Genomic DNA, 12,002 nt, shown 5'->3' on the forward strand with positions numbered 1-12,002 from the left:
CTTAGTCATTACACAGGGCCTGACACAGACTGCCACAATTATACCCGAGACAGAGGACTGTACTGGAAAAACTGGGACATTTGTTCTAGGTGCTCACTTAGACATGCTCGGGTTCTAATCCAAACCAAACCCTGAAAAGCTAAAAAGCAGGAGCATAGTATGTCAATCACACCCACGTATCCCATAAAGTATAAAATACCATTATGTCTTAAATTGCTTTTATCATCAGCCAAAGCTGAATGCACTTATTGGGACTATAAAACAGCATCTCGGGTCTGTCTGAAACCGCACTTAGAGAACCATGAGTCAAGTCCAATTCAATACACTTGTAAGTGTATGTAAGTACACAATTTAATTACCATGTAGTACGTTGACACTGTGTTTATATTTGCCTTTTCTGCTGATGAGAACCAAAAAGCCGAATGCATTTCTCAAACACTGACACTGTGCAGCCATCAAAGTTCCCTGGGTATGTTTGAAGTGCAGTTCCCACAGTTACTCACATTTGGCATATTAAAGGTCAAATGTCGTTTGAAGGACACCAGACAGGGACCTGCAGTCTACGTAAATGTAATGAAAAAGCTTCTTCAATCTTATTAATATTTCTCTAAAGAGAAAATTCAGCTAATAATTGATGTACTGCACAAAGTCCATAACATAAAGCAGGCCCATCCTTAAGCTATTTCCACGCACGTTTTAAAAATAGCCTGGATACATTTAAAAAAAAAAACAGTAACTCACAAACAACCCAAACGTCTTTATATTCCCACACTGGTAGAGATCTCAATAGAGATATATGAAATGGTTCTCTTTAGAATGCTTCCAGTAAACAATGTATTAGCTTCTTGCGTCTACTACTTTCCAATTTTCATTTACAAAAATGAGATGAGAAAGGGAGGCTGTTTTCAAAGCAGCAGCATCTATACTACCAAAGAACTGGGAAAGAGACCCAACAATCTCATAAAAGGTTTCTGCAGAAAATTTACCTGAGCAAGTAGATTCCCTATCTTTTTTAGCACAATAAGTACTCATTTTTGTCAGTAACAGTTTTGTCATTCCTGCTCTATTTCATTCAGATTTCCGATACCTCATCCTTCTTCTTAAAATAAGTATAATTAATGTGTATACCAACTGTTGCATTGATGTGCATAACATTTTAAAAACACTGATGCTGAACAGAGATTGATCCAAAATGTCCTACTTTTAGTCCCTGTTTGAATAAAAAACAACCTTTATATGTCTTGCTTATTTTGATTTCACTTCTGGCAAATCTCAGAAGGTTTTTTTGATATTGTGAAATTTAAAATGCAATGTACACGTTTAATGGAAAATGCATCCAGTCAGGCAGGGGATTATACCTAGATAAACACAAAAGAGGCAGAAATACCATACTGAGCATATAGAGAATACGTATACCAAACGTACTGTAGCGCTCTCGGGTTCACGTGGGTATGCGCTACAGTACTAAAAACCTTATCATTTTCTGAATGAATACACCACAGACAGAAACCATTTTACATCATGGAGGTTCATTTGTAGAAGACTTCAATTTTGTTGCCCTAATGCATGTTGACATTCACTATATGTACAGTAGTCAGTACTAATGCCATAGATACTCCTGAACCAGCTGAGGTTCTATTTGTAATGTCAGGAGTGACCTCCTGTGGCAGCAAGAGAAACTGAATCAAGACAGAGTATTAAGACAGAGCACATACTGTATACAACCCAATTCCAGAAACAATAGAAATGCCAATTTCATTCCCTAAAAGACTGTAAATATCCGTTTTTTGCATGACAATCTGTGTCATTCACAAGGTCAAACTAACAGACATGGATGTCTGAGCTCCTTTTAGTGCTTGGTATTTTGCACTGTCCATTTCAATATGGCAGTGTTCTGCAATGAAACATACAACAAACGAGAAACAAAAATAACAAGGAATTGCAGAATTAAAAAGTAGTCCTGTCAATCAATAATAAACAGCTAACTTGTGCTCAGAAAGGTATACCAATGAGACACGGCTGTTTTATTTTCCATCATTTCTCCTGTCTGGGCCTGTGCCACCCTATCAAATTTGAACAAGGCCCTGACTGTAGTGAAGAAGGCAGCAAGAGATGGCGGAGAGCAGGGAGCACGGACCAGGGAGCAGACTGCGGTACAGAGCGGTACTGACTTGTACAAGACGGGTCTGTCCTGCAGGGCCTCCATGGCCTGGCTCAGCACTGGAGTGATGTCACATGTCTCCTGGGTCAGCCCCCTGCACTCATCTGGGAGGAAAAGAAAGGACTCATTGAATGAGCCAAAGACACAATGGACTGCCGTATGCCATTTGCCTTTTTGAACTAAAGACGGGGAAAAGGCATTTCACTGGTATTCATCAGATCACGCACCATTTCTGCCCAACGAGCCAAAGGATTAGCTCACACGTCAGGAGATTTTGCTGTAATCAACTCGGCAGCTCAAAGAGCCTCTTTTGGCCTGTAGCCCACCATTCCCTGGAACTGTGGGACATCTTTCCCACAGTTAAGGCGGAAAATTGAACACCATCATATTTTCCACGATACACAATGTTCTTATGTTTGACAGGAAAAAAAAGGTTAGCACATTTCAAGCAAATGGGGTTGAATATTCAAATATCAAATGCACACCTTCTGTTAAGGATGACCCAAAACAACTTTGTGTATTACGTGATTTCATAGAACTGACAAATGATAAAGAAAGGGAAAAGGGAAAAAATAACTGCCAGCTATTATAAGCACACAACTGTGATTCATGTGATCCTTAACTGCTGAGTAATTAAAAACAAAAATCCAAGGGGCACTCAAAGAGACTTAACGGGTAAAGACTTTCACACTAAGTGCAGGTTAAGCAACCTGACCCAGATTATCACAGATTCAAGCCTGGGTCATGTCACTTAGCCATCTGTGACTGGTATTCCTAGAGTGGTGGTGCAAACATTTTATAACTACATACATTTAACTAGTTTTTCAGCCCAGCTGATCTCAAAGCACTTTAAGTATAACGACTGAATTAAAAGGAAATTTAAGAGAGGTCAAATAATGCAAATCACGAGTGGAAAATAGCCTGGGCATTGGGTTAGTACCCCTATTCTTATGAAACATGTCATGGGACTTTTAATTTGGCCGAACACAACTAGGAATAGCATAGGCCAAAGCTCTCCCAGGTCCCAGCGATACTTCCCAGGTGGCTTGATGTCAGTGTGTGCTGCTTCTCTACCCTACTTGTAGCTTAACCTTCTGTTTTTCGCTGCAGAAACCGTACTGTGTGGCTTGATTGGTGTGAGAGTCAGGGGAATCTGTTCACACCTCCTTATATAACCATGTGTCACTCTATGCTGATACATAAAGGCAACCAGCGAATTTGGGAGCTTGTTCAGTAAATAAAAATAAGTGGAGATCTTTTTTAAGAAAGTAAAAATCCAACCATGAGCAACAAAGAAGCCAATGCACAATACCAAAGATCTTACAAAATTTAGATTGTCACAAACAAGACGTTTTTCATTATTGATGATTAATAGTGGGGAAAAAAAAAGCACAGAAACCAAATAAAGGGTACAGCAGGTTGCTTTCCATTTTATACAATACTCACCAGTTTAAAACAAGTTGAAAGGTTTAATTCTGATGATGTAAAATATTACCACAACTTTGACTGGACTGCAAGACTCGGTGGCACTACCCCCTGCCTCTCGGCATCACACAGCAGATTCTGAGTACTCACTCTGAGCCCACCGGTACAGCTGCTCATACGACGTCTCCTGAAGAAGAGCCATCTGCTCCATGATCTCAAGCCTGCAACCAAACAAGTGGTGACAACTGTTAAAGCACAAAAATTAAAAGATGAACGTCTGAACATACTGTTTTATCTGTTGGCAGATTTATGGCTGTTTGATAACAAATACATTGTTGTGGGTAAAGGAAACTAGAAAAAAGCAGACCAGCCTTAATGCACTCGAACAGCAAAGGGTTATATAAAGAAAGCTAATGTCATTATGGAGTGTATGGCACACCACCTCCTCTGTGAACTTGCTTTAATCCCATCTGTGAGACACCAGTGTACCCCAATATGTAACGGTAATAGATCTAGGAAATCTACATTGTATTATGATGTACTGTTGAATTGGACACAAAAAAGGTTTCGCACCAGGGGATAATAATAATAAACTGAAGTATCAATTGACTCTGTGAACTGAGTGGATAATATGGTACTGTACAACACTCTGCTTATTCCTATAAAAATCTTATATTCTAAGAATCATAGGTTTTTATCCTGTCCATACCACTCACAGAGACTCAAACGGCAATGATGTGTGCGGAACATAACCATTTAAATAGTGGTAGTCACACTTTAACGTGACAATACCTGGAAGAAAGCGCCTAAAGTAACCGAAAAATTCAGGCTACCACAAAAAGATACTTTAAATGCTAAATTATACATTTTGGAGCTAAACCAATAAGCAGGGCCATTAGAATGTTTTTTTATGCCACTATTCACAGAATCATTCTTCCTTTATTGTAAAAGGACTCAATGTGAAGGGTTTTTCCCCAGTCTCTCCCTTGCAGAAAGAAGCCTCACTAACCCTGCTGTCTGCTGGTTAGTCCTCAGGAGGATTTTCACATCATCGTGAATCTGCTTGACTCGGCCCAAGGCCTTGAAGAAGTCCTGCAGGGAGGGGAAGAAAGTGTGCGAAAACAAAGCTGTCTACAGAGGTATTTACAGAATAAAGAATATTCAATATTTTACACTTTACATTAACCTTTTTACTGAACTGCAAATGACATCTTATGAAGTTTTATTTGGAGTAGTATATGTCCTCTACACTGTTATTAAGTGTAACCACACATTGTTCATGCTTCTCCTAACTACAAAGCTTCTTTCAGAAGTCAGAAGCTTTCAAAATAATTCTGAGATTGCCCAAAGGATTTTTTAAATATAATTTCAATTGATGAGTTATGAAAAACCCTTTGTTTCACAGTCCCCTTTTCTCCAACATTATCAGTAACTAAAATAACAACGGGGAGCCGTGGGAGCTCAGACGGCAAGGGCTCTAGACCTCCTGACCAGAAGGTCCTGGCAAGCAATGTAACTTGCTCTAATTCCTTCCAGACGGCTCCCAGGTCCACTCAGCCTGCTTTCCAAATGAGTACTGGGGGTTAATCCTTCCAGGGGTAATTGGCCAGCCGGGGCGTGATGCTGACCACATCACCTCCATTTCCAGTGTCAGATGGTTGAGAAAAATGGTGGCCCTTGGCTCTTTATGCCCTGAAAAGGGGATCTAACTTACCTACCTAACCTACCAATGGACACTTTTGAGTACTGAAACCTAAAAGTACCTGAAGTACCTAAAATTAACTAAATGGGTTTGCTAAGTAAAATATCTAATTAATGCTCTGGCTGAAGTCAGACATAACGTTTTCATGCAGCAATTCCATGAAAACCATTCCTGCTATTTGCACTATGGGAAATACAATAGTTGTGTACCAACCAAAAACAAATCAAAACTGTGTACCTAAAGAAAAGATACCTAAAGTACCTAAAGAAATCTTGAATTAGATAGCTTTTTATATTTTATTCAGTTAAAAAGCTATTATAGAAACTAGCACAGGTATCATGATTAATACAATGTGAAACAGGAGGATTTTCACAATATGTGGCATGGAATGTATTGTAAAATTGAATCCTTAGTGCCAAATATATGTGGAACTGAACATATAAACTGGAGTATTTATGTACATTAGCTTTAAAACTAAAACTTTAAACTTTAAAACTAAGCAGTCAGTCCATTTTGATTTTGACTGAAGTTAAAGTGGCAACATTGGTTGAAAGAGTCTTTCCAACCAATCCAGTCTCTAAAGGCCAGCGGTTACTGTCAAGACATCCATTTTGTCCGCACTTCCTTGACGTACGAGCGAACACTGTGTTCTCTGTGTACCTCGGTGACTGGGGTATCCCTGGATCCCCTCAGTACATTCATCTCCTCTGCCGTCAGCTGGAATTTGGCCAGGAAGGCCTGTGCAACCTGAGCTCGGATTTCCAACCGGTGGCTGTGAGGGAGGAGAACGCACTGGATTAGAAAAGAATGGGAGGGCATGGAGAATGGAGAAGAAGGAGACAGGATGAAGGAAGAAAGAAAGAGAAAAGGATAAGGATTAGGAAGAAATAGGATAAAGGTCAAACAGAAGAACAGATGAAAGAAAGTTGTCCATGAGGTCTGTGTAAAGGTCGTGAATAAAGTAAAACAACTAAAAGGACAAGCTAAAAAGAACACAAAATATAATTTTTGCAATTTTATATACAAAACAGACACATCTGACTGAAAATGCTCTCTTTACATAATATTATCGTGCTTTACATAGGAAAGTATTGAGGTCTTGCACATACTATATAGTGGGCTCACAGAAAGTCTTTGATTTGAATGGACCAAACAGTGTGAGATCATGCAGAAATTCATACAATACTGAATGTCTGAGGGACACACTATCGCTGTAAAAGTTTACTTTTTTCTTGAGTTTTTGTTAAAACGCCCACTAGGTGGCTGTCATGCTCTTCTCATCCTATACTGGGTCTCTTCCAGAAACCGAAAGGAAATGTGAAGCTCATAAATTTAAGAAAAGATTAATAATTCAAAGACCAGTCAATCAGCAATCAACATTGCTTAGCTTCTTTGGTGTTGATTTAAGTGGAGTAACATATTCTCATATCTACATCAAAATGCTCCTCTATTTGAAGAGGTGAACGTTTGTTATTCAGCGGCATTCCTATTTTCCAATATTCCGTTAGTATTACTCTGTCACAATGCTCATAAATTTACACTAAAATGCGCTTTATGTTTCACTATGACTCAGACAACATTCGGACTAAGCATTCTGACTTCATGGCTATATGAAGAACATTACGTTATTAGAATCTGTTCTTTATTTGTAGTTATTTTTATCTTCGAGCTTTTAGCAGAGAGAGAAATGATAGTGCTACCATTGTGGAACTAGGGCCATTTTACTAAACACACCCTCCAGCGAAATATACATATAAAACGGTAAACTTATATAACTGTCTTTCTCGCGGTGTTCTTTCACTCTACTATTGATACTGTTACTATTGGTACTATTACTAATAAGGGAATTCTTCGTCTAGCTGCACTATGAAAACTCTACAAGCTGAATGCTTGTAGAACAAGCAGAGCCCTTTGGATGTTCTGTAATAAAACCACATTGAAACCAAAACATAAAATCCCCTTTTCACCAACATTCCTGGCACATACAAATAAAAATCAGGAGCAACATGGGAACCAGGCAGCACATCGTTACCTCCTCAGAGAGGAAGACAAGAACAAGGAGAAAACAGAAACTAGCCAACTTTCTGTTCACAGTGGGGACCCAAGTGGAGGTGAGGTTCCTCGGGCACAATGGTCACCATGGCAACAGTGCTCCACAGAGAGAACACTCACTGCCAAAGACCCTGGGAACACTAGGCCTCTCACTCTCTTTCTCTCTCACGAAGGCATAATGTTTGGGAGGATTATTCCTCCATCTTCCCCCACTCTCTTTCCTCCATTTTAAGAGTGAATGGAGGGCTGACCTCTGACAGAAATGAATGTCCACTTTGCTCTGTATTTTCTGCCCCAGCTTTTAGAAAAGTCATCTGTTCTATGCAATTCTACACCCATGGCGAGGCACTGATTTTGACTTTCATTCGCTCTTTGTTGTCATGTGTTACAGTTGCTGTGGGGCTTGAAAAGAAAAAAACAAATTTTTGAGGCTCAAAGCTAAAAGTGATATTTTGATAGTAAACAGAAGATTGCAAGGTCTATTTTGTGATTGTTACATCAGATAGTTAAGGTATGAATATTGCATTGTTGGAACAGATGTTAACAGACTTATGCAAGAAGACATGCAAATCTTAAAATACTACTACCTCTGTCTTATATCTGTTTTTTTGTATACTGCTGTCGATGGTTCTTATGTTAGCTGACTTCTGATTATGTATGTGTGTGTATATGGATCATAATACCATATGGGCCAAAGGGATAGGAATTTGGATTTGGGAATTTCCTCCTTGTATTTTGTTTAGATGCTCTTACTGTACTCAGTTATTAATTGCTATAAAAAAAGCAATAAAAATACACAGAAAAAAAACTTTTGTTCTTTTTCCATATAAATAATTAAAACAAATGTGTCCCAATGAATAATTCAAGGAAGATATGGTCGATCCTTCCAAAATAACCAAAATACACACTTAATGAAGCAGCTCCCTTCCTTCTCACATTTTCTACAGTTTAAAACCTACTTTAATGGACTACAAAATCAATATGTAAGTGTTGAGAACATTTAAGAAAAGCTTTGATTGGTTCACCTCACCTTCCTGCATTATGTGTACCAATCAAGTATTGGCTCACAAAACAATACTTGGAATGAATGTAAATATCCATACATTTTCAATAATTTCCAAAACTGGGTCACAGTAAGATGGAGTTTTAATCCAGCAGACTCATGTAATTACCCTCTTCAAAATCTTTTGTATTCAACAAAAAACATCTCCAGGCTCCGCTAAACAGAGGTCAAGGTAGGTCTGGTACTTGATTTACAATGCATTTTTCATTTAAACAGGTCTTTCAATAAGATCCAAATGCTTCAGAAATTATACAGCCACTATTAAACCAAGTACTGAGAGTCCACCTCTAGCATGCTACAAAAAGCCTATATAAAATGCTTTATAAAAATGTACTACCGTCTAGAAAAAAGATAATGCAGTTGAACATTTTAAAAATATATAATTTAAACTTCTTTAACGTGAAACATTTTATTTTTTTGGTTTCCTAAAGTTTGAAATCACTAAGTAGTGATTTGAAAAAACCAAAGTGTGCTGTCAAGAGCTTTCTCCTGAAAGGTATTTATAGCCTGCAGGGTAGTACTTTACACTGATTCTTTTTTACTTTTAACACTGTTTATGTGTTAAAGCCCCCTGACATTCTCTAGGGATGGTGCTGCTAAAATGTACCCTTTTGCTGTATAATAGACTTGTAACAGACTCCTACATTTAAACTACACAGCAAAATACTGAAACGAGACTTTTTATGTGAGATGATTTTAATTAGGTTTGTTATTCCAAAAGTGTTGAAGACTTGCGTAAAAAGTAGCCTGGTTATCATCTGAAAATACATACTCATGAACAGAAATGGAGACAACAAGCTTCAAAAATGTGTTGCGGGAGTCTGAAACAAGCATCCCATCCATGATGTCAAAGTTGATATCACCATTTCATTCAAGATGAGATCCTCACATCAATTAGCTTCTAGCTATCGAACAAGCTACATGAGGCAAATGGGCTTCTCTCGTTTGTAACCTTTCTTTATGCTCTTATGTTCCTTTAGAAACCATCTCTGGAGGGCAAGAGGGGGTTAAACAGAACACATAGCAACCTTTCCTTAAGAGGTCACTAGGGCCTCGGGGAGAGCACTTCAAAATGTATCTCGGTTGTTAACCACGGACATCATCCTGCTTACCCAAACACACCAAGGGCTTCTTTCGAAGCTCTGAATCACATCAAACTACCCAGGAGGTTTCCCAGGCCTGGGATGGGAGGGAAAGGGAGGTACTTAATGGACTTTGACCGTGAACCCAATCATGAAAAGTACATCTGACAAGAATATGTTTCTTTGTTTGCTTGTTCATGTTTTTCAGTTTTTGTGTTTGGGAGCACTTTGAGCAGGTATATTGTAGATCAGGCCTGGGAACCCCAAATACTTACTACCTAGGAAAGGGTAACAAAAAAGACTTAAATTTACAAGCAAATCTTTTAAATAACTGATAGCCAGAGAGGAAAGAAGACACAGTGGCAATTACAAGGGATACACACTGTTTGATAGCATCTAGCCTGTAATACAATTTACAGTATATACTGTAGTGCACTTTGGGGACAGTAAAACAACAGTAGACAGTTTTTGCTAGCTGGTGTGCACTAGCTTTTTTTTTTTAATTGTCACACTGCGCATAGATAAGTTAAATTCAAAACTGTATAGCTTGTGCTCTTTTAAGAAGAAAAACTGCTGTAAACCCCCCCCTCCATCACTAGGTGGGTAAAAAAAAGACACTGGTAAAGCAAGTTTTTTTTTAAGGCATCGGTGTTGTACTGTACAAAGAACATTAAAACACTGAAGTCAAAATCAGTTAAGAGACTAGTAACCATATTTTATACTTGGTACATTTATAGTGGTGTTTTATGAAATCTAGCTTCTGAGATTATAATCCATTCCAATGTAAGGCTTAATTATGAAACGGGTAATTAACATGGCTTTCCAACATGCTTTTTTTAGCACTGAGCAAAAGTGTTACATCACCAGTTCCCATGAAATATGCTTCAGGCATCATGCAAAAATGATTTAAAAACATCACCAATGACTTAGTGTTACAGTATAAACCATGGGGCACCAGCCAATTTCATTATTAAGTTTTTATTTAATTTTAGCCATCAAGAAACACAAATATCGTTAACTCATTTGGACTTAATGGTAATTTTCTATTTTTCTTACAGAGCACATAAAAACAGAAGGCTGCTCAACACATAAAGTGTCCAGCACAAACTGTTAATACAACCTTGATCTTTTTTTTGCTCTCATTCCCTATTTGATCCTGGCTCTTCATAACTTAATTATAGAGAGTTTTCAACTGGCCACATTCATGAACCCAGGGAAGGTGTGGGGCTCAGAAGAGGCTTGAAATGCTCCTGTAATCAGGTGTTTATTGTCCCGTACTTTTTGCACATTTGTGTAATTGTATGTCTGGGATCCTTTAATGCAAAACTTGAAATGGAGGGTGGGGAGTTAAATAGAGAAACAGGAATTTTGTGTGGTGATGGAAATGCTTTCGTTTTGTCCAGTATGCGGAAATCTTAAAAATAACACAATGTAAAACATAATCTAATTGTTCCCTAAGAACAATCATTAAAGAAGGCAATGCCTCAGAGGAATATGTTTGAGGTACAGGAGAAGCAGCCTTAAAGACAAAAAGTATCACTGCTTTTCAAATGGGCATAGTACTGAAAAGATCAGAGAGATAGTTGGCCTACAGTGCTGGGAAAATGTGTGAGCCCCTACTATAATTAGTGGAATTACAATTTTCCATCATGATACCCTGATTTAATTGTCACTCATGTTTTCATAAATAACAAAAGTGTTAAATGTTTTTTGAGACATAATTGTGTTTGAAGCTGTAAAAAAAGAACAAGAATCTGTGTATATGAAATAAGTGAACCTCTTGTTTAATAACATATGAGTTTACTTAACACATTTAATACGTTAATTAGACTCAGATGGTTAAATAATTGAGAGGAAAGATCATGTGTCACAACTGAAAAAGATTTCAGGACCTAATAAAAGGAATTTTTGTCTTTTTGTGAACCAAGTTAACATCATTTTATACAGTATCGTATTTTATTAAGTCTAATAAAATCTATGTCTATGTACATTTTAGGTTTAAAATGAGAATACAGACAACCCTAAGATATTCACAAACTTTTTCTTGGCAGTTTATGTTAGCTTGGCATTATGAAGTGTTTGCAACCTAAGGCAGACATTCAGACAGGCATGTAAGTGCTCTGGAAAACTTTTTTTTTTAAAGGTTCCTTACGAGCAACAAAATTAAATGTTAAAAAACTACCATGTGAATGTTTAACTATAAGAAGTTTCAACACTATTTTTAACACTGGTCTAGATTAATTTCACTGTTATTCTGAAAATAATACTTTTTTTAAATCTTTGGCACTTCTTTTTATTCATCACCACGTCAAAACCCAGTAATGTCTGGACAGTTATGTGTCAAAACACAGTAATGTCTGGACAATTCTTACCCTCAAAAAAAATCCACAGCCTGCAAAATAAGTATTCCCATCAAGTCTATGCACCGAACTCTTTCATTTGCTAAGAGTGACATCATGACTCTGCCTTTCTAGTTTTCCTCACGCAGACAGAGATATGGGGACCCATGAGGCTGTA

The 12,002-nt window shown here is 37.8% G+C and overlaps 1 protein-coding gene across 1 annotated transcript in view; it reads right to left on the reverse strand.

The window, feature by feature from the left end:
* The window catches only part of cog6 (component of oligomeric golgi complex 6), a 73,733-nt gene that overhangs the window by 32,872 nt on the left and 28,859 nt on the right, over positions 1–12,002 (reverse strand). Inside the window, exons 5-8 of the mRNA XM_088639543.1 lie at positions 5,949–6,060; positions 4,596–4,678; positions 3,737–3,807; positions 2,172–2,265 (exon numbers count right to left, since the gene is read on the reverse strand). Coding sequence (XP_088495669.1) covers positions 2,172–2,265; positions 3,737–3,807; positions 4,596–4,678; positions 5,949–6,060 — 360 coding nt within the window. The remainder of the gene's footprint in view (positions 1–2,171; positions 2,266–3,736; positions 3,808–4,595; positions 4,679–5,948; positions 6,061–12,002) is intronic.

Source organism: Lepisosteus platostomus, chromosome 7 (assembly GCF_059453375.1).
Source record: "Lepisosteus platostomus isolate fLepPlt1 chromosome 7, fLepPlt1.hap1, whole genome shotgun sequence".
NCBI lineage: Eukaryota > Metazoa > Chordata > Actinopteri > Semionotiformes > Lepisosteidae > Lepisosteus > Lepisosteus platostomus.